Here is a 23,730-nt window from a genome sequence, read left to right as displayed (position 1 = left end):
ACTGAAAAAAATCTTTAAGTAAAATTTTGCTCTGTTGCAGAACAGTTGAATCTTGATCCGTAAATGGTTATTAGAATTATTGATAAGCTCTAAATGCATCACATGGAATTTATAGGAGATTTGCAAGGTTCCGGCTGCAACCGGTTTCCGGTTATCAACTGTTTTTCTTCTCGATTATGTCTGAAAATTCATAACTTCCTCTGTGATAGGCACTGAGTATGGCACGAGCAGGTATTCATTCCGGCGATTACGTGATGCGTTACCGACTCATTTTCTCGGAGTAATTCTCTGTTCTTTGAGCTGTGGGTTATCGCCAGTGCAGCCAGGAACGTCAAAATCTTCCATAACATTCGTAAAGCAGCCAGTGGCGTGGCGTGCTTTGCGATGTATCGATTGATCTACCATTTAAACCAATGGGAAAGGATCGATAGATAGGGTGTTCGCAACGAACACCTTAAAAATCGATTCTTTACCACTTCTTCAGATGGAGAAATATCGATAATCGATCATTCACGCCTCGCCACTGACAGCAGCTCCACGAGGAAAAATAATCGCTATGTTTGTTACAAAGTAGCCGTTCATAAAATTCGTGACGCTCTAAATCAGATATTTTTACTCCCTCCCTAACCCTGTGACACACCGGTAACACAGGTTCTCACCCCCGCACCCCTTAAAAAAACTGCAACTCTCTCTTCGACCTCCTTGCATTTCCCTTGTGGTGAACCCGTAACAGAGATCTGTAGCCCCCCCTGCAAAAAATACGTGACGCTCCCCTTGAACCCCTCCCCCAAAATAAGAAAAATCAGTGATAAATCTCGGTATTCTTATGCTTCTTTTCATATGAACTGCATTTTGCAATTTGGAACTATAAATTCTGGCTCTTTTGGAAAAACTCTTATATGCATGGGGAAACTAATGGCACATACGTCGTTTTTAAACCGGGCTAGAATGTATAGTTCCGAATTGCAAAATGTAGTCCATATGTGAAACAAATAAATAAAGTTAAAAATTGAAGAGAAAAATAAAAGGAGAGTAGGTGGTCCGAACATATTCTAACCATAAAATTAAGAAAAAATAAAACATGAAAAAATAAAAAGAGGATACAAATTAATGTTAACGAACAAAGATGGGAAAGCAAAAAATACATGTAAGTAACGACCATAATCATCTGATATCACCTGCGCTGACCATATCAAACTATATTATGTTCTTTTCTCGGTTTCTCAATATGCTTTACTGATGACTAATTTGAGATTACTCCAAACAAAAATCTTGGCATTCACGATGGATTAAAAGACAAAACAGAGGGAAAAGGAGTAAAAATTCAACTGTGATGGTGGGAGCACCACGAGGGGGGGGGGGGGGGGGGGGTCGGAGGCGGGTCAGAAGTGCGTAAGCGTAAGTGCCCGGCGGCGCGGTGAGCCTTCTTTGACTTCGGTCGGTATGACCTCGGTGGCATTGTCGCACAGTGGAATTAGCCTTTAGGAGAGGTCGGGCGTGAAAGTTACGGCTGAAACCGCCGATTTAGATGTTTTTTCATCATATTTTAAGTATTAAGGGATGTTTCTCCCAGAAAATTTTATGAGAAAACCGATGGAGCCACTTTCAAACTTCTGAGTAGGTATCGTATTAACTAAGATATGAGCTGAAGTGTAGCGTTTTAAAGTCTCTTCATGATGTCCGACCTCTCCAATTAACTCGCTCCACTGTGCGTGGGATTGACGGCGCAGCACGTCGTTGTCAGTTCGACGGAAGCTCAAAGTTCCAGCTGAAAGAGCAGAAAAATACAGAATGTCAACTATGAAATAATTTAAAGTTCCTATCATTGCAGGAAAAAAAATTAGGGTATTTATTTCCTCAAGACCACGTTTATAAACTGCTAACTTCAAATTATGCACTAGCTACGTACTGCGGTGAACAAAGATTTTTCCTTTTTTTGACTCGCCATAAAAATGTACATTTTGTCAGGCTAGATTTTTAACGTTCAGGCCAGGCCTATTTTTTTAATGCAGGCGAACTTGGCTGTCTTAAGAGATTATTAAAGCACGATGACCGTGATTTTTGTATGGTATTTATAATCCGCACGTCGAACCCCGCGAATCCCTACCCAAGTAACACAGTGGCGTGGCGTGATTGCGATTTATCGATTGTTATGCCATTTAAACCTATGGAAAAAGATCGATATACAGGGTGTTCGCAGCGAACACCTTAATAATCGATTATTTGCCATAGGTTTAAATGACATTACAATCGATACATCGCAACTAACGCCATGCCACTGAAGTAGCACTCATTGCGATTAATTATAATTTCATGGTAATATTATTGCAACTGCATTGGAGTTTTAATGTGTATTAGCTATTTTTTAAGCAAAAGGGCCCCACTTTTTGAAATTTATCACAATAAAACTCAAATAAATTGCATCTTCTAATGCATTGCATATTGTTTTTTTCTGACACATCGAATTCATTTGAAGGGAATAAGTTGCAATGAACTGATGTAGGTCGCGTTTTTTCCAGTGTCTCAAGGTGATATGAAATATATTAATCACGTACTGATTTGAATCCTCGAGAAGCTCCGTTTCGGGGGGGGGGGGGGGGGTTAGGGTACAGATGGGAAAGAAGGCTATTATGAGTTTCCTTTTTCATCTCACTGCGACTGCAACTATGGGTGCTCAGAGAGTATGCGTTGGGTGGGAGGGGGGGGATTCGAGAGAAATAATTGCCGATGCAAATTTCAAATAAGAAGATGGGGTCTAGTGAGGCTTTTAAAACCTTCAAATTGATGTTATGGACGTGAAATTAACAGAGATACTTGGGGAATTTTCCCTTAGTTGTGCGATGTAGTGCAGCTTAAAGCATAGGAAGAAATTTTTTAGTGGTAAAGTAGTAATATCCTTTTATTATGAGGCGGTGCCTCAGCAACGATGCCCTGGTAAAAATTGGCAGTAGAATCTGTATTCCAAAATACCATAGACCTAAAGCCGGCTGTAAGATTTCCAATTGCTTCTTTAGCCGGCTGTACAATTTCTTATAGCCTCTTATAGCCGATGAAAATTAAGCAACAGCCAGAGGATAAGCCGCCGGCGGGCGGGCAGAGAGTGCGAAACGCGCATTGGCGCCTACAAACCTAACAGGGATACTTCACGCATTGCGCAATGCGTGAAGTATTCTCGTTAGGTTTGTAGTCGCCAGTGCGTCGCCGCTCCGCTTTGTGTCAGGCTCTAATATTTAATCTCGCGGAGTCAGCGTTTTTCAACTCATGATTTTGAAATGTTTGCACACTCTGTATGGACTATTCTCATTTTAACTGATGAAAAAAAGATATGTTTTAAAGGAAAATATAATGTGTGTTTTGTAAATATTAAGGTAGTTCCGTATCAAACTTAATGATTTCCAAAGCAAACGAATTTCTATACACAATTTCTTATAGCCTTTTAGAGCCAATGGCGATAAAGTAGTGTAAAGCTCGGCGATAGGAACTATAGCCCGACTGTATACTTTTTTATAGCTTCGTATAGCCCGACTATATGATTTGCTCCGCTTTCTACAGCCAGCTATGTGCTTTTCAATAGCCTTCTTTAGTCGGCTATAAGAACTCGTATGGTATTTTGAAACGCGGCTCCTATCGCCAATTTTTACCAGGGTGGCCATTGATTGATACCCCTAACAAGAATATAAAAAAAGAAAAAGAGAATAAATCGAGATTAGTTGTATTTCAGGTACAAACAATACCTAATATACGATATTACGATATTCTCACTCTGATGATTTGTGCAGTAAGTCACATATGATAGGTGATAGCGCTACTCACTTTATTCGTATTTTCGTCGATTTGACAAGGAGGCACGCAACTGCAGCTAATCGTTAGCGCCAAGCTCGGATACCTTCACAGTTTGAACACTTGTTAATCTCATTCTTGCATTCACGCTGGATCATCTTACAGTTTCGCTCTAATCCTTTTGACAAATATCTCACAAGGTTAAACGGTATGCATGAATTATGCGGCTCAGCGCTTCAAATTCTGTCGGCTTGCTCCGTTTACGTTCAATTTTTATCTTGTATTACGAGTATTGTCACAGTAGTGACTACTGAGGATTATCCAGGGTTTTCTCGTAGGAAAAATTGCCTCAGACCTACTCAAAAAACGAATTGGCACCCCTCTTCCCGGCCAATGAAAGAAAAAGTGGGGAGGGGGTTACGGAAGTACTGTGGGTGTAGGAATCCTCTAGAAACCAATGAGTAGTATTACAATTTATTATTTTGAATTTCAGCGTTGAAATGTTTGAAATTTAAGCGTATAACTTACGTGGTAAAGGAAAAATACATGATTTGTTGGACAAGAAAGAGTAGGTTTAATCTGGACTGCATTTTGCAATTTGGAACTATAATATTTGGCTCAGTTTAGAAACGACGTATGTGCCATTGGTGCCGCTATGCACATGATTGTTTGTGCGGATGGGCTAGAAATCGTACTCCTTAATTGCAAAATGTAGTCCATTTGACGCATCCTTGGTATAATTGGAGGCTACTCTGAAAAAGAAAATTTTTCCCCCTAGAGTGGATAAATGGCGGACATTCATGACCAAAGAAATGACTGAAAAGAATAAAAGTAGGGTAATACACTAACGAACACGAAGGTTCGTGCCTGCGCAGCTTGAACTTGTGTAAAAGAGGCCAATGCTGATTTCAAAGGGCCTAGACATCAGAGGGACAGGAAAGAACCGATTCTTTCGACTCGAGCTCTAATAAGATAATTGGGGCTCAACAAGTGTTCAACAGAAACAAGCTTTCCTCAGTATGTGTGGGGATAGTCACAGTTCCTCAGTGAAACGAACGTAGCTCTGGGCAGGGCATACGGATCGTAAATGTACAAACTGTTTGCCTCATGATTGCGAACATACTTTACAACCTTTTCCGTTGATTTTTCCTAGACTTTTATGTGTGGTCGAACTAGGCCGAGTTTAATAAACATACCAAGTCGCGTTTCTAATAAATCTTGGTTGTGGATTGAACTAGTCGTCAAGGATTCAAACTAGTTTTTTCTCCCGTCAAAAAATCAAATCGAGAAAAAATATTTTGAACGCGAAGAAAGTCATTAAAATTCATCCTTAAATTTGAGTCTCATGAATAAATACACATTTAAACCTCTTTTTCAGTTCAAACTTGATGAGAATTGGTACGTTTTTGTGTTAAACTCACCAGTTTAGCTGGAGTGTGATAGCTCGCATCAATGAGTTAAAAATCGAGGCAATTTTCCACTTTTTAGCCCCTTCTCCCCCAAAAAGAGAAAAAAAGATACGCGCACGCGTAGAGAGCTACACGTGCGTTACAAAAATCATCCACGGTGAAAACAATTTCCAAATTTTAGAGAATTTATGTAATTAAATGAATATCTACAAAAAAAGAAAAGAAAAGAAAAGAAAAACGCGCGCAACAAGACTTAAATACAATTCAAAGAATCAAACGTTGACGCTGGGAGTCAAGCCATCCTTGGTTGGATACTTAAAATAAAATTAAATTTGAAATCTGTAAGGAAGCTAGTACCTGGTAGTACTTTTTAAATTAGAGATCACATGCTATAGTTCTCAGGCTGCTCTCATAAAGCTTCGCGATAGTATTCAGGTAGTGGTTTAGTTTATATCATTTTAACGATTTCGTAAAATGTAAAATGATAAAATGAAATGTACAGAATTTACAGAAAAAATACATGAAATAAATGGCAAAAACAGTGTACCCGCCGATATTCTATCGCCATCGGCGCAAAATTTCATGGGTTTACTCCTCAATGCTATTGTGTTGAAATTGCTTATTCACGTACGTTTTTCACTGACCAGTAACTTTTTTTTCTTTTTTTCTTTTTTTTCCAAGGGGCCTGAGGTAGTACTATGAATGCTGTGACAATATGGACCGCAGCAGCAGCAGTTTTAGTCATTTGCTTAGATACAACAAAAACTCAAGAATCCGACAGTATTTTAGCGTCAGAGCAATCAAGTAAGTGCGGCATTTTACTTCAAACATTTGAATGTATACATTTTAAGGAAGAAGCGAGCTGCTCGTAGCTCTTCTCATAACTAATTAATCGGGCAAGGCAAATTACGAAACGATCCTGGTGCAGTTATCAACTGAAACACCCGTAATCAATAAAATACTACATTAATCATCTTGCACTCGATTACATCTTCTTTTATTACTTTAAGATTTAGGAATAATAATTCGTCGTAGTTTAAAAGGGCCTGATGCCTAATGAGCATCATCCACCCCTCCACCCATCCATGAGTTCTCTTGACCAATAGGATCGAGATACCATGATGCTCCTCCAAAAGCGCATTTTGAACTTCCGTAGGGGCGTCCATGCGTTGTGCTCCCATGGGCATCATAAAATTCCAACGAGTCCCCATGAAATTCTTCGTGCCCTACATTAACTAGTGTGAGGTGCTCGAAAAAAAGGAGACAAAAAATATTTCAAAGTCAAAATTGTAGAAATCCTCTTGAAAAGAAGTCGTGGATTCGACAATTTTCATACATTTTTCGAGGATTTTTTCGGCAAGTCTTCTCACAGTCGAAATTTTGGAAAATTCATCAATCAACAGATTAAATGCAAACGTTCTTGTACAGGATTGTATGATTTTTTTTCAGATTTACATCACATGTTTTTACTGATTGAAATTTTGGAAATTAGTTTGTGAAAATAACATAAATGATATATGTAAAAGGGTAAGACGAGTTATCAACATGTTTTTTTACGTGAAAACCGAAGCTCATAAAAAACTTATTTTCCAACGTTTAAATGAGTCATTGCTTCAAGGAATGGAGATGCTTTGTTGTTATGTTCTTGTTCACATATAGCCTCTCACCTCGGTTGAACCGCGTACTTTTGAACTTAAGTCACCAATATGATGTGTACGATGGAGTGAATTGCGTCGGTTACAATGTGCGCTAAAATTCGACAACTCCTCCGAGAACCACTTTTTAGTGTGTTTCTTGAAGCTCTCCAGTCGTTTAACGACTGATCTCAATTGATTGAGCAGTTGCAATGCACCTTTATTCGATACCACTATCTATGAAAGTTCAATTAGATGTTTTTTTTTAAACCCGTGATCTGCTATGAGTGTTTGGTTGTTTAGGTCCTCCTGTAAATTCTACAAAAAATCCAAGAAAAGGCACAAATTGGTATCCTGAGAAAGGAGTAGAGACTTCGCAGAATGATTCCTCTTTACCCTCCCCGTCCTTAGGGAATCAAAATAAGGTGCTGATTTCGCATCAGAATAGTACCGTCAAGCCGCTAGTTCCTCTGCAAGACAGGGGGGCTGAGCTCACATTTTACGAGACAGGCGACCAAAAGGTGTTCATGATGGCTAAAAGTAACGCCTTCATTCAACTCGACGGCAACCGGATCCCCACATTTCAACTAAGGTTAGTGCGTTCTTGTGTGTTTGAATACTAAGTAAAACTATGATCTGTAGTGCTACTCTATGAGGATTTTTTTTTTTTTTTTTAAAGCTATAGTAAATAGTTTTTTAACTGAAATATATGGCGAATTGTACGTTGATTATACCACGGTCCATGATCGAGTGTATGTTTGGTAGTTGTGTTGGTCCGTCCTTACTTGCTAACATACAAGTTTTTGTCATTGCGTCGATGCTAGAATTGTCGTAACTTCTATTGCTAACAAAATCAACACGGACCAACACAGACCACACTGATAGGGTTATTTTCCCTCCATCAACCCTTTATTTCTGAACACAGCTCAAATGTCATACAAACACAATGCTTGGGCATAAATGACATTTGGATTCCTAGGAGTAGGTATATGTATACAATGTTTGTAACGAAATATACTACGAGCTTCCTTAACTCAACTATGAACATGGTGGTAAATTGCCGATGTAGTAATTTATCAAGCATATTAAAATTTACTGACAGCTTTTGTTGAGAATTTTTATTTACTGCAAATTCATTAACATGATTGGATACTATTTTTTCGAATCTAAAAATTAAGAAGAAGGAGAAAAATACTGATAATTAAGAGGTCGAAAACAACAGTCATAATTACATTAAAAATATTTTAACTTATTTTTATTATTTTTTATGCTCACGCGAACCGAGTCAAGGTTGACTAATGACATGAATATTTGATTCTCTCAAAAGTATTTTCATAAAATTGAGAAATTCACGATCTTTCTAGTACAACTTTTTCTTTTCTATTTTACAGGTTATGTCGAGAAATCTCATTTCAGTTTCGCACTCGTCTTCCACATGGTTTACTCGTATACCACAGTGTCAAAGACAGGCCAGAACAGTTGGATCCATATGCTCTCTACGTTATTGTGGAGAAAGGACAGCTCAAAGTTGTTCACGTGTTTGGAAAGTGGTCCACATCTGTTATAGTAGGAGAAGGTAACCTGGACTTTTATAAACTTAGATATTTTTGATATAAATGTTAAAAAAGAAAGCAAACAATTATGGAGACTTACCGAGCAGTTTATTGTTCGAATGAGCCGCAGGGAGAGACCAGGAAAATTATACCATGTAAAAATAAATTACCATCAGAGGATGATTTTTATCCTTCGAGGATATCCAAGTATCGGGCATCCGGGATGTTAGCAGGGGCGGACTGGCCCTAAATTAAGTATGGGGCGGGCCCCTAGGGGGGTCTGGGGGGCCCCCCCAGTAGAAGGGGGGTCCGGGGGCCCTCCCCCGGAAACTTTTGAAAATTAGGCCCTTTTAGAATGAATTTTTCGCTATTTTAGACCCTATTCTTTAATATTATTTTTGAAACATTATCCAAAAAGAGACCAGAAATGCAAAACTTAGTATATTTTCTTAAACTGGATGAAAAAATGAGAATCCGTTGTATACTTGGAATTCAACTTTTATTTTCCTCTTCCGACGAAAAATTGTGCCAAAGCTAAATTAGTATACAGAAGATACATAGAATCAAGTAGAATAGTAATAGTGACAGTCTAAAAAGAACACATTCTGAAAAACACAGTTCGGATTTTTTTGTTCGTTTGTTTTTTTTAAATGTACTTTTTAGCCGCCAAAATTGACAACTGTCTTAATTTTTTTTTGAACGTTTTATTGGATCCTTTCTTCGCTCTGCTCATAGAAAAATCAGTGCCGTTTACTAGTTAACTGACGCGTAATGAATGAATAAATCGATCATGCGTTACGGAGGGGGGATGGGGGTAAAAAAATCGGAAAAACTGCTTTACGTATATTATGGACAGCCCCCATTATGGATTTCGCTAAAGGGGGGAAAAATCGCCGAAGGCCCCTACGAAATCCCTTGAGGAAGGTAGGAAAGGTTCCCTACTAGGGGCCTCCAAAGTTCAAAATTGCATAGAAATGCGCCCTCGAGGCCTCTCTGAATCAGTACCAAAGGGCCCCCGGCAAAAAGGACCCTTTTGTCGAATCGGCGATAAAGAGCCCGGTGCCTTGAAGGTCCTTAGAGGCGGTATAAAACCGCATCAAGGCCTCTTCAAATCGGCAATAAATGGTCCCTTGGAAACGGCAAAAAAGGACTCCTTCGAATCAGATAAAGGGGCTCTTTTAAGGTCCTTAGAAGCGGCAAAAAAAGGCTCCATCGAGTCTTCTTCGAATCGGCAATAAATGAGTCCTTCAGGGCTCTTCCGAAATGACAAAAAAGGACCCCTTTGGACTTATTCGAATCAGAAAAAAGGGCTCTCAAAATGCAACGCCCTTAGATACGGCATAAAAAAGCTCCTTCAGGGCGCTCTCCGAATCAGCAATAAAGTGTCCTGTCCTCTCAGGCCGCTTTCACACTATTCGGTTTGTCGTCCGGCAGCCCGAATCGGTGAGCAGGTAGAAAATCGTGACCCGGGCCGCGGAGCATTGCGGCCAATGGAGCCTTTCACACTTTCCCGGTCCGGTTTTTCATACGCCGGCGTGCCGTGTGTCAGTGGCTCACTCCTTGACCCGAATCGGTTGCCTGATGGGTTGAAAGAGCATTGCGGCCAATGGAACCTTTCACACTCAACCCGGCGGCCCGTCCGGATTCCGCCGAAATTATCGAGCAATGCACACAGTCAATATCACGTCTGCAAGAGCCCAGAGGATGAGGCTTCAAGGAATGGGGCATTTTAATATTTTGGCGTGAGCTGCGGTTACACCATGCATCTATGCTAATTGAAGCTCCATTCCAAACTCATTCCAAGACATTCCAAATTCTGCAATTTCGCAAAGGCTTCTCGACTTCACCTGGTAGCCAGGTATTTTAGTTTGGCACTGACCGTTATTGCACGTGCAGCTGCAAATCTCTTCGCGGCTCTCATTCCAAGTAAAAAATTGAACCTTCAATTTTTATTTTCGGTGCTTAAAAAGTATGGTGGCAATCGAAATTATAAATAAATAATCAAAAAAGAAAGAAATTAATAATTTCGAAAGATTAAACTAATTTAAAAAGAAAGAAATTAATAAATAATTAATAAAGAAAAAATAAGTAATTATCTAAACAACTTTTTTCCGTCCTTCTGAAGTTCGCGGTATAATGTGACAAAAGCACCATTAAATTCCTTTGAACATTTGGATCGCATTTAGCAAAAAGGAAACGCCTCGATTACAGTGTTTTCGAAACCGTAAAATTATTTTTTTCTTTTGAAAATAATAAATGTTTGTACGGTATTACAACTTACACAATTATTTCCCTTTGAAATTAACAATTATTTGGTGGGAGGTAAAAACTACTTGCATTTTGGGAGCTTTTTTAGATAAGTATAAAGAAGCAACATTTTAACAACACTGTATTTGCGCTGGTTCCTTTTTGCTAAATGAGATTCATTTAAAATATGTATCCACACCTCATAAGGGCGACGTCTCTTCAATCTGCGGTACAAACACTATTTCTCGATAGCTGCAAGTGGACCCATGGTCAAAACGGCATGGACTGCATACGGCGAAAATCATATTTTCCGTGGAATGTATGAAAATCGGATAGCGCGCCGAATAAGTGTGAAACGGTCGCTGGACATTCGGTTCTCCTCCACCCGGTTTTCTACCTGCTCACCGATTCGGGCTGCCGGACGAAAAACCGCATAGTGTGAAACCGGCCTCAGGAGTCTCGGGGCCCTTTCTCGAGGACGAACCGAAAAAGCCCTCGGGCGCTTCTTCGAAACGGCGAAATACGGCCCTTCAAATCGGCCAAAAGGGGCCCCTCTGGGGCCCCTTTTGGCCGATGAAAGTGGGGCGATCGCCCCATCGCCACCCCGGCCAGTCCGTCCCTGGATGTTAGTATCTTGGGAGGATAAAAGTCACCCTCCCAGGATAGTAAACATGGTCGAATCGATCTATGAGCGCGGCTTTTTGTGCAAATGATTTGTTTTTGATTAATATATAGCTCTTATGTTTGATTTTGGCATGGTTGATTGGAGGTCTCAACACGGATAAATGGCACAGCGTGATGGTGCGGATCGACGTTCACGGGGCTCGGCTCATCGCGCGAGTGGATGAAATGCAGCAAGAAATCGGTCTCCAAGGACTCCAGGTTGCTAAACCTTACGGTATTACGTACGACCTCACATCTGTGGTTCTTATCGGAGGTGAGTCATCTGAGATTTGCGATTTTCAAAAAAATGTGTACATAGTCAATAATCAGTTCGGCCATGGGACGTGTTATTGATAGCACGGATTTTAGTCCCACCTACGGGAACTCTTCAGGACGCATAAATAGCAACGGTTTTGTGTGAGAGGTGGTCAGGACAGCTGTTTGACGTCTTTTGAAGAGTGGACATTTAAAATCTGTTATAGGTAAGCTGCTTGAGGCCGCAAATGGTAGATGCAGTGCGCGCAAAACCACTTTCGGCACCTATAGGGACGGACATTTAGCTCTACGATTCACAGTTACTTGCGAAAATCTTCAGGACATGTTCAAATGAGCTCTTTGACGACTTTGGTTCAATTTTCAGCCCCAAGGACCCTGCCAAAAGGGATTTTTTTTTTTGCATACTTCATCGACAGTTCGCAGCCTTCTTGTAGCAGACACGGCCAAACAAACGAAATTTTTGTCTAGAGGCCCACAATTTGATTATTTTCTGCGAGATCGGACCTATTGCTTGCTCCATTACCCGTATTTAAGCTCGGCCCTGTAGGGCGCTTGAGCAACCTCTGAAAATTGTTTCAAGTTTTTTTTTTTTAAAACGAATTCTTATTTTATCCCTTGTAGTACGCTTTGAGCCTAACGAAGCTCAAGAGTTCTCAAATTTTAAAAACTCAATACACTCTACCGTACGAAATATTTGGAACACGAGATTGTCGCCGATACCATGATCAGCATCTATATTTCCACATCATGATCAAGCAGAGGAAAAATTCGAGTTTTGCTAATTTCTGTGAGAAATATTTTGGAACATGGAAAAAAGGAGTTTAAAGTAAGTAATCGATTCTAAATGTGGCAGATTCCCTCGATGATAATCGCCGGCTTTACATGCATTTAAATGGACAAAACCCAGATTCGCCGACCTACAAGAATCGCTACCATCAGTGCTTGGTTGTTTCAGGATTAAGCCCCGAGGAGAAACTGCACGGAGTCAAGTATATTATAGAGTCCTTTGTTGGTTGTATAAAGGACATGGTGTTGAGTGCCGGAAAAGCCGCTTCAGACCTCCTCCCGATCGAACCTTTGATCGCAACTAAACATGACAATGTACAAGAAGGCTGTATAAACAAGTGAGTTTCTAAGACGAGTTGCCCGTCTGTAGGATACTCCACTGTGGCGTGTCGTGCTTCAAATCGATATATCGATAGATCTGCCATTTAAACCTGCGGAAAACTAGAGTACCTATATTGAGAGAGTATGGCCACTGGGCCCCATGGAGAGGCTTAGGACCCAAAAATGGCGGTGCTTTGTTTTGGTTTTTGTGGATGGGAGGGGGGTCATTGCCAACTTTTGACGGTTATCACCAACCGCACTTGCTGCCAACCTTACTACATCTAAGATAATTTTTCTCAAAAATTGCACACGATTAGCCTTAAAAATATGTAAAGATGTCGCAATAGTGCATTTGAGTAAATTTCTCGTTACGATTAGCAAAGAAAACTACATTTTGAGTCATTTTGCATTACATTAATTTATGGCGTCCGCCATTTTTGGGTCCTAAGGGCTCCATTTAGCCTAAGATGGCTGAGCCAATCAGAGGTGGTAACCCCAGTGGCCATACTCTCTCAATATAGGTACTCTACAGAAAATGATCGATGAACAGAGTGTTCGCAACGGACACCTTAATAATTGATTTTTTACCACAGCTTCAAATGGGAAATCATCGATAATCGATCATTCACGCCTCACCACTGATACTGTACTGCTTTGATTATTTTTTAAAAAAAAAAGAAAAAAAAAATGGAAAAAAAAATGAAAAATCAACTTCAAATTCATTTCTCTCACTAGGGAATCCGCAAAATAATATCAACTTTGACTTTTAAGTTGTCGGTGCGATCACTTTCACGTACTTGAACTATTTTGCAATGAGGAACTACTATTTCTGGCTCATTTTAAAAACGACATTTCGATAGCCAAAGTGCGAAACCATGTATCTCTGTCTCCAACGTTGCAGACTTCCCGTTTTACTATATTTCCTCCTTGTATAACTAGTCAACGTAATTTCTTGAAAATTTCGTTGATTTTTCCCCCGTTAGCAGAATATTCTGTGCAGATTTCAGGCTATGAAGTTGGCTTGTTTTTCTACGAAAAATTTCAATTCGAGTGGAAAATTTGAGACACCGCAATGGAGATGCAAAGTCTCTCAGTTTAGCCATCAATATGCGCCATTAGTTTCCCTATGTAGATAGGTGCTTTTGCGGATGAGCCAGAAATATTAGTTCCTCATTGCATAATTTAGACTTATCCTAATCAATTATTTTAACTTCATCCGATACAGATTCATCGCACTAAAAACAGCTACAGTTTACTGTCGTTTCTTGAAAGTTAGAAAAGAGAGGTTTAGTACCCTTTTGATAAGATATGCTTGATACGCCTATAGTTATTGCGTATAGGAAACTGCGTAGGTCTATTTCATGGAAAGATCCCAGATAGCCTTAATTTCTTTGGCTAGGCAATAAGCTTTGCACTGAGCCGCAATGGAGGTGCGACCACACATTTTGAAAGAATACACAAAAGCGAATAGATCCTAATTTATCGGTGAGGAACTACTGATATGATCTGCATGCGTATTTGAAGCCTTTGGTAAATACGGCTGTTAGTACGAGACCCCGCGAAAAATGAGTTTAAAGCTTCAGGGTGAAAGGCATACAAAATATAAATTGATGTGCTGCTTTGGTGGCAATTGTTTTTTTTTTTTTTTTTTTTTTTTTTTTTTTTTTTTGCAAAGTCTGCTTTGAGGCAAGTTAAGCTCAATATGATTATTTCACTTACATATGTTAAAGATGTCAATATCAATTATGTTTCTCAGGTGCCGCACTTACGAGAATTTATGTTTTGTTGGAAGTCAGTGTATCAATCATTACAATGAACTTTCTTGCGACTGTTTTGGTACCCACTACGAAGGAGAACAATGTGACATTTACAGTAAGATTTTTTCACCTATGCAGTTTACATGAGATGGGACTAAGATTCCCAATTCTTTCCGTACTGATTAAGATTAAAAATACCTTCAGCTGGCCCTCGTGTCAATTTTGAGCTTTATACAGAAAATGCGAAGCTTATATGAGTGGTTTACATCTTTGAGTTTGATTTTTTACATTTTTTTTACTTTTTTCTTAATTCAGCATAAAAGTGATTCGGAAAAAAGTAATCACAAATAAAATAATTATACGACGCTCATATTTTGGGAAAAACATGCATGAACTTAATGTTACAACGTACATTGTTTTCTCAAATCATCCAATTATATCAAGGAAAATTTTTCTCCGTTTTGCAGCTGCCACAATTCTCACATTGAGAGGTTCATCTTACGTTTCTTATCGAGTCTATGACTGGAAGGACAGGGTGCATTCAAGTAAAAACAGAATTAGCCTTCAGTTCAAGGTATTTCATTGTTTCTTCATCAATTCCACCATATTTGCTTCGGGAAAATGTAATATTTTACACTTTTCTAAATAACTTTGTTTGGCAGATAACTTTACTGAATTTACTAGTTTTACTTTTTATTTTTTTACGAATTTCTGAATCATGCGAATTGTTAAGAATTACTGAGGTTTATCAGTTATTTTTAAATTTTCTTACGGGCAGGGACGGATTAGCGGAACGTTAATATTTGTAGCGGGTACAGACCTGCGTTGCGAGAAAGCGGGTGTAGAGAAAAGAGTTCGTTTTCTTGTGTTGTAGGTACTTAATGAACGGCCCGTTATCGATTGTTAACAAACAATACCACCTATCTGTAAACTGACGATTTTGCAGATGGAAAAGAAAACTTTGTCATTTTTGTAATTTTAAGGCCAGATTTGTGTGTGGCCAGATTGTGAAGTGTTTCATACAGTACATACCATATATTAGCGCCTACAAGACTGCAGGAATACTTCATGCATTGCGCCAAACAGAGCGCGGTCGCTGGTTGGCGTGAAACGCATTCAACGAACAATATACTGCGTAATTATGCAAACTGAAGATTTTGCAGAAAGGAGAGAGGACTTCACCATATTTGTTATTTTAAGATTGGATTTTCAATTTTCCAGACATTACAGCGTTATTAAAGTGCTGTTCTACAGAATTGGAAAAAAAAAATCCAAAATCATCAGCTTGCGTGATTAATACTGCAGAATGCGGCAAAGTCGCTAACTCATATTTGCCAAAATTGTCAGGTAGGTAGTATTGTTCGTTAGCTCTCATTATGATTTATTTGGCTGTAGACGCGGTTTGACGACTCGGCGTTGTTCTACGCGAGCGGGGAGTCGCCGCAACACCACCACATCGCGGTCTCCATCGCAGGGGGGAGCGTGATAGTGGAAGTGGAGCTGGGGAGCGGCGGCCCAGTCGTTGCCACCCTCGGCGAGTACATCAACACGAACCATTGGCACAACCTCACCATCTCGCACGACGACACCACCGTGAGCATAGTCCTCGACCAGTTCGCCCAAGTCCTCACCCTCCAAGGACCCAAGCTCTACCTCTACATCGACCCGGAGATCTACATCGGCGGAGGCCCCGAGCTCCACAAAAAGAAAGGTGTGTGCAACAGGTAAATCCCAACGCTTCCTTTCGTTACAGCCCTCTCCAGCGGGCTGATTGTTGACATTGATAGACAAAGCGATAGATAAAGGAGACACAGAGAGTATGGAGCGATCCTATTGGTTGAAATGTGTGGTTCTTAGGCTAAGGGGTTATTTTTGGCGCGTATACGTAGTATACCGCCTTTGCGATCGTTTCGAACCCTGCTCGATACAATAACCGAGTCCCTTAGTTCCTTACCGAAAAGTGACTACCGCGAACTTCTGAGATTTTCCAAAGCGTGTAAAAAGTTTATTTATCCGTCAATAATTATGATTTAAAGTTGTTTCTCATTCTGGGGCTCGCTAGTTTATGTGCGGTGAATACCAAGAGTCTACGTTACTTGGTTTTTTTAAAAAAAGCCTAAGAGTACGACGCGCTGATTTAAAATATGCATATATAAGCGGAAGCAAGCGAACTGATTCGAGGATGGCTGACCAGTTCGGCACTCTTTGAATGAGAATTTCACTCACTCCGTTTTGTTCAAAACGTTGCTTTGACATATCTCCACACCACTGTTATCCTTTTCAAAAGTTGGTACTCCTTGCTCTGATAGCCGGGGCCAGCAGGATAGTGGTAAGTGCAATCTGTGATGAGCCTCGAGACTCATTAGACCATTTGCTAAACCTGGCTCATACAGGAGTCCACTCAGCCCTCTCGTCCCCACGCTCCTGATCACTGCGTCGGCGTCACGAAGAACAATAGGCCTTGGGCCGCCTTGGGTCCCAACGCAGCCGATACCCGTACCCCAATTACTCACGCTTCATTAGCCATTTCACCGTCACGCTAGGATTCGTCCAATTTTCAAAAAAAATTGTTTCGCGTGTATTTAGCAATTTTTTCCTTACTCTCCGTTAAAACACAAATAAAAAGAGACCTCATTCATAAAAATCGGCCGAATAGAAGAGAAGTTACAGTAATCGAAATCCGAAGAAATCAACAAAACCTCGACTTCTCGATACGAAAAATAAAATGAAGGGGAAAAAAAGAAAGTATAAATTAAAATTAAATATAATTGACCTCAGAATTTGACAAGCAATTCATTTATATACCTAACGCTGAAAAAAATGGGAGAAATTACAAAAAATTCGCCTCTTGCAAGGGGCTTCTTTGTAAGAATTTTGACCTGAAGACAACGGTCGAATAACAGCAGTACTCCATACAATACACGGTGTGCCTGAACGAGTTAAACATTTTTTATACGTCCAAATCGAAAAATCGTTATATTTTTAACTACAATGTCTCTTGAATCGTTCAAGCCAAAAAAAAAAAAAAAAAAAAAAAAAAAAAAAAAATTCCGTCGAGATTCTGGAACGCAAAGCCGCTTTAAAAGTATTCTGGGGCTATAATAGCTAAATCACCGGTAGTAAATCCCGTTATATTATTAAAAAGAAATTGACTCCATAGTTTAATTCCTTAGTTTCTTGAATACGATTATTTTAAGAACTTAAACATTTATACCACCAATTTTAGACATGGGGTGATTTCCTGAGAGCCGATAATATCACGAAATTCTCATAGAACCCTTCAACAGTGGCTTGCTTTTTTGGCAGCCGATTCGGCCATCGAACCGGAGTTTAAATGGAAGCTGATAATAACCCAAAGCTCTGAGAAAAATTTTGAGATGAGTATAAGAACGGTTTGTTGTAAGTAACGAGGAGAGGCGGGCAAAGCGGCTAAAATCCGATCTATAATTTTTACAGTTTTTCTGTTGAATTAATGTTGCCGCGGGCTTCTGACTGTGTCCACACATAGTTTCTGTTCAGCATATCGATACATAAGTATTTACACACGTAGAATCTAATTTTCACGTCGGGGAGTCGACATATTTTGATTTTTTCGATTTTATGCGGAAAATTGATGGTTTTTCGGGATTGAAATTATTATTGTTTCATGAAAAATAAATGCACCCAAAATGACTATAGCATATTGATTTTTACACATTTGCACTCACTAAATTGGTTGGTAAATTCAACGAGTGGGTGCATCGACCTGGTATATCAAGTTTCTGCAATTTTTTACGGCAAATCAGTAGATTTTCGGGATGTAGATTGCTTACTTTCAATTCATGAATGAATAAAGCAACGACATGGTTGAACTTCTTTGCATGGAAAGACGTTTAAAATAACAAAATCAAGACGTCTTTAATGCAATTGCATTTATATCGAGTCAATTTCTTTTCAGCAATATAACGGGATTTTTACTACCGGTGATTTGGGTATTTTAGCCCCAGAATACCTTTAAATCGACTTTATCTTCTAGGAGTTCGACAGAATTTTTCCTTTCTTCGCTTAAATTATTCCGTAGCACTTTTCTTCAAGAATCTGATAAGATTTTGCTTGAGGCAGATAAAAAAACTTGAATTCGATCGAATAGCTTTCTACATTCACAATACACGGTCTCGTCAAGGTGCGTCTTTGACCTCGCAGTGTTGGATCGTGAATTCTCTTGTTGTGCTGTTTGCCTGTTTTGAAATCTCTGTAAATGAAAACTAAAGGGGTTGATATGTGCGAGTTAATGACGCGCCTTATCAACACATTGTGTTGGAGTTCACTGCTTGTTTTTGTTTATTTGCCATCCAATAACTTTATTGCTGAATTAAAAATTTACATTAAAAGAAAATAGAAATATCACTAGAGAAAAAAATAAATATAGATACAAATGGTTAATCAATTATTGGGTGGCTGCGGAATCACCGTTAGGCATAACATCAGCAGTAGGCTGATGGGGTAAATGATGGACTAAAGGGTCTCTCGTGAGTTGCCGTTAATTAGTCCATCATGTTCTCCCTTAGTCTATCCGAAGTACCCATTTCAGCCTATAGGATAGCTCCATATTCCTCATGTCTTCTTCGTCTATAGCTTTGTCTATCAATTTCAACAATCAGCCCCGCAGACTAAATGCATCAATACTATCTTCGTTTCCCTCGCGAAAAAACGTAAGTACATTTCATGCCGCAATTTCCCCTCGCAAATTGCATTCTCACTAGGAGAATTTTACGCATTACTACCTGAAACCTTCCCTCACTTTTCTTCTGATATCATGCAATAATCAGAAAATTTTCGGACAAAAACTGCACAGTCACATCCTTGGGCCTTGTCTCCACGGGACGTTTTCATGGGATTTGTCCCAAGTTCGAATCGCAGGAATGAAACTTCTGGGATTTTTCCCAGTTACCATCTCCACGCACGGGACGGGGCTCATACAGTCCTGCGACTAGTTTTCGCGGGAAGATAAATTGGTTAAAGTCGAGTATTTAACCGGGATTAAAATAATAATTGCACTCAATTGACAATTAGACACATTATTTTAACTAAACAAACATGAACAATGTAGTAATGAATAAAATATCGCACAGTTCGTTTTCACTTCTTCTTCTCTCAGTGGGTCCTAAGGATACAAGTACCATACTTGGTACTGGGAAAAATATTGATTAACTCAATATTTTTCCCAACTTCGTAAGTGGGGTTTTTCCCTGGGACAAATCTCGTGAAACGGCTCGTGGAGACAAGGCCTTGTGAAAAATAAAAATGTTTCAGTTAGTTTTGCAATCTTGGAATGGAGTTACGTTCCTTCGTGCGGGAAACGCCGCTCGATCGTCGTTCCCTGAACGAAAGAACGTAACTCCAATCCAAGGTTGAAAAACTTAGTAAAAAAATGTATTTTTACCGATATTATATCCGCGCAATTTCAGTTAAAATTTTTCTAATTTTTGTCTGACATCCGAAAAGAAATCCGAGAAATTTTCAGTTTTAAATTCCCAAGATTCTCCCGGTAAGAATGCAATTTGCGTGGGAAAATTTGGCATCATTGAAAAGTAGTTACGGTCTTTCGTGGGCGGGGGTATGACGATATGTCTCATCTCGGAGCGACCCTGGAAAATTACGTGTAAGCACGATTAATCCCAAGGATGGCAACAGCTCACCATTATGGGATGGTGATATAGAGGCCCAGATTCACATGATCTTTGTTCGTCTCGGTATGAGCGTGAATAATTTTACCGCTCCGTAAACCCTAAGCATAAATTCGAATTTCCGTCCCGACGTATCCCCGAATACCGAGTTTCACAAACCTCGAACGAGTGTACAGAAGCCGGAATATCATTTTAGGCTTCATCCGCCGTTTTTTGATTTTCGAATTTTGACTAACAATTCGAGTTTCCCCACTAAAAATACCCTATGATACCGAGTCTCACAAAACTCGAACAAACAGAAATCGAGATAGCATATTAGGCCACATCCCCGTTTTTGGTTTTCGAATTTAGGGAATTTGACTAAAAATTCGAGTTTTCCGACTAAAAATGCCCTTTGATACTGAATTTCACAAAAATCGAACGAACAGAAACCGAAATAGCATTTTAGACCACGTCCGTCACCTCTGATTTTAGAATTTTGAAAATTTGACTTAAAACGCGTGATATCCAAAATCGAAGATCAGATTCGGATTCCTCGTGAAAAATTGATGCAATTTCATGTATCATACCCTAGCATAGTGTGAGGAAGAGAGGCTTAACGTGGGCATACTGATTCTAACATATGAATCTAACGTGGCAACATGGCTAATCGCTGAGTGGGTCAATGAGTGAGGAAGAATAAGAATTTATCGTCAGAAATTCTTCGGGACGAAACCGAACGCTTAGCGCCAGTGGCGCCTCCCTGTTCGGTTTCCTCTCGTTCGACCGGCGGCATACTTCAAAGGGGTGATGCGATAGAATCTGTACGCGTCGTTTAACCTCTTTCCTTCATGCTATACTAACATATAACCAGGCCCGTCACAAGGGGGGGGGATACTGGGTCCCTGGTACCGGGGTCCGGGCCCCAGAGGGGGCCCGTGTTTCCCCTTGAATAACCACCACGAATTCACATGCAAACCTTGTTTCGTAAAAAAAAGTTAAAAATTTACCCTAAAAATTTCGCAAAAGGTGAATAGATTTTCAGAAACACGCTGGGGCACTGCAGAATTCTTCTTAAATTTTCAAAGAAGTTTACTTCTTGGAAAATTTCTATCTATTTTCAAGATTTTCAGTACAGAGGGATATTTTTAGTAACTGCGTTTCATTTTCTTCCGTCGTCAGTTGCTAAGAGTCTCCAGTCTGGGCATCCTCGACTTCAATGGCTCATGGCTCAACTCCCTTGCCATAGACAAACGAAGGGGGAATCCACGGGGGCCTGGCCCTCTTAGAACTGACTATATTATCATAAGCCCCCCCCCCCACCAAAAAAAAAAAAAAAAAATTTTCCAGATGTTTTGAATGCAAAAATTCGCAAGTATTTTGTGCTGAAAGTAGAAAAAAAAAAAACATAATTATTCCGCAGAAATTGATGGAAAAATTCTTTATGGAAGCCTCAAAATGCGTCCGATTAGTCGCATAAATTCTAAAATTTCTCAGGGGATGCCCCTCGGACCCCCCCCCCCTCCTCCGTGCTTAGGGCCCGTACCTTAAAACTGGTACCAGGGCCCGAGATGGGATGTGGCGAGCCTGCACGAAGGCTATTTCCATTTAAATCTTCCTTCACATTCATTCGGCGTAATGATACAACTATTTGAACTCTCCTTAATGTGTGAGGTATCACGCCGCATTTGAAGGCGTTTTCAAATCAGCCAAGTTCCGATGCCCGGATTATCGTTTTGCATAGTTCATATTCTTTTGTTACATTCCGTTTCGCTTGTTTATTTTTAATCCTCGTAGAAAAACCACCCATTTGCTAAATACAATTCTAGCTGAAGCACACCTCATCTATGCATTCACTACTGCAAAAATTTCAGAGGAAATCGACAAGCCCAGCGTGCATGAAGGCTATTTCAAATGTAATCTTCCGTCGCATTTCTAAGGCGCAATGATACAACTATTTGAACTCTCCGGAACGCGTAAGGTATCACGCCGTATTTGAAGGCGTTTTCAAATCAGCCAAGTTCCGATGCCCGGATTATCGTTTTGCATAGTTCATATTCTTTCGTTATATTCCGTGCCACTTGTTTATCTTTAATCCTCGTAGAAAAACCACCCATTTGTAGATACAATTCTAACTGAAGCGCACCTCATCTATGCATTCACTACTGCAAAAATTTCAGAGGAAATCGACAAGCCCAGCGTGCATGAAGGCTATTTCAAATGTAATCTTCCGTCGCATTTCTAAAGCGCAATGATACAACTATTTGAACTCTCCGGAATGCGTAAGGTATCACGCCGCATTTGAAGGCGTTTTCAAATCAGCCAAGTTCCGATACCCGGATTATCGTTTTGCACAGTTCATATTCTTCAGGGCCCGAGATGGGATGTGGCGGGCCTGCATATAACACATGAAACCGCATCAATTTTTCATGAGGAAACCGAATCTGAGCTCAGATTTTGGATATTACGCGTTTGAATCTACTTAAAATCAAAGGAGAAATTACAGGGGTGTTATTAAAAACTGATCACGCAGTAGAGTTTTTTCTTTTATACATATGTGAGCAAATCATAGACCTTTTTGAAACTCTCAAAATTGTTTCATTTGCCTTAAATGAGCCTCAAAATTTTGAAGAATAATACCTAAAAATAATGGAATTTTACACGTTATAACGAGCTTTACCCTTGTTAGGAATTTTCAAACTATTATACAGCTCAAGTTTAAAGTCGTCCAAAACATATTCTCATTGTTCTTTAAGTATTATTCCTAAACATTCTACTCTGGAACTTACTTTGAGGCAAGCTAAATAACTTCCTCCATGCCCGCCAAATTGTTAAGTATCTTTTTACGCGGGGATGGAAAAGGTCTAGTGAAATGATTGCTTCAGGCTCATGAGATGAACAAAATCCTAAGCAGGATATTTGTGGTTTTTTACGTGGCAATTTTCATTTTTGCGTCTTTTTCTTGCTCAAGTTTGTTTTTGTACTGTGATTTACCAAGGAAAATCCGCAAAAATGGTGGGCATTGAGAGATCCGCCTACAGGATTTGAGTACCTACGTCGCGCTTTGCCCGGGTAAATTCCGCAGTTAACATTCATTTGAGGGCCTGCCCAAAATTTTGTGGACACTTCGCGATCTGCCCGTGCACATAGCAGTCAGCGTGGGCATATCGCGATGTGCCCAACTTTCGGCATTTGCCCGTAATACGAGTATGTACATATACTTGTATTAAAAGTTTGAAAATAGATATCTACACTTCTAGATCGTTTGATTTCAACATCGTCACATATGGATACTTACTCTAAGATAACTGGTAGATTCAAATTGTTGAAAATGTTTACTATGTTTTTTATCTGTGGCAGGTTTAAAGTCTTACAACAACTTTGCGGGATCACTTAAGTATGTTTTTTTCAACGAGATTTCAATATTATATGAGCTTCGACGCGGTAACCCAAAAGTGCATTACATTGGTATGCTGGATCCAGAGTTTACAGAGGCGGAAGTCGAGACCATCCCCATTACATTCCCGTTTCCTTTTTCACATGTTTGGTGGCCGAACTCGTATCAGGATAACCTCGAGCTCCAATTCGACTTCAAGAGCAAGAAGAACATGGCCATCCTTGCCGCATTTGATTCGAACATAACCAATGGTGAAGGTATA

General features: G+C 39.8%; 1 protein-coding gene across 8 annotated transcripts in view; it reads left to right on the top strand.

The window, feature by feature from the left end:
* The window catches only part of axo (axotactin), a 53,470-nt gene that overhangs the window by 6,058 nt on the left and 23,682 nt on the right, over positions 1 to 23,730 (top strand). For 6 of the 8 annotated variants that reach the window (XR_011899690.1, XM_019057425.2, XM_072299318.1 and 3 more), the window contains 9 exons: positions 5,871 to 5,993; positions 7,127 to 7,415; positions 8,215 to 8,399; positions 11,393 to 11,560; positions 12,518 to 12,686; positions 14,426 to 14,541; positions 14,894 to 15,000; positions 15,822 to 16,137; positions 23,432 to 23,725. Coding sequence is in view for 7 of the 8 variants with exons in the window: in XM_019057425.2 (XP_018912970.2) it covers positions 5,888 to 5,993; positions 7,127 to 7,415; positions 8,215 to 8,399; positions 11,393 to 11,560; positions 12,518 to 12,686; positions 14,426 to 14,541; positions 14,894 to 15,000; positions 15,822 to 16,137; positions 23,432 to 23,725 (1,750 nt within the window). In the remaining variant the exon portion in view is untranslated. Of the gene's footprint in view, positions 1 to 4,800; positions 4,870 to 5,870; positions 5,994 to 7,126; positions 7,416 to 8,214; positions 8,400 to 11,358; positions 11,561 to 12,517; positions 12,687 to 14,425; positions 14,542 to 14,893; positions 15,001 to 15,821; positions 16,138 to 23,431; positions 23,726 to 23,730 lie in introns of those variants that run through there. The other 2 variants (XM_019057427.2, XM_019057428.2) reach the window with 2 other exon arrangements.

This window comes from Bemisia tabaci, chromosome 1 (assembly GCF_918797505.1).
Source record: "Bemisia tabaci chromosome 1, PGI_BMITA_v3".
Classification (NCBI taxonomy): Eukaryota; Metazoa; Arthropoda; class Insecta; order Hemiptera; family Aleyrodidae; genus Bemisia; species Bemisia tabaci.
This window is presented reverse-complemented; position numbering and strand designations above follow the sequence as displayed.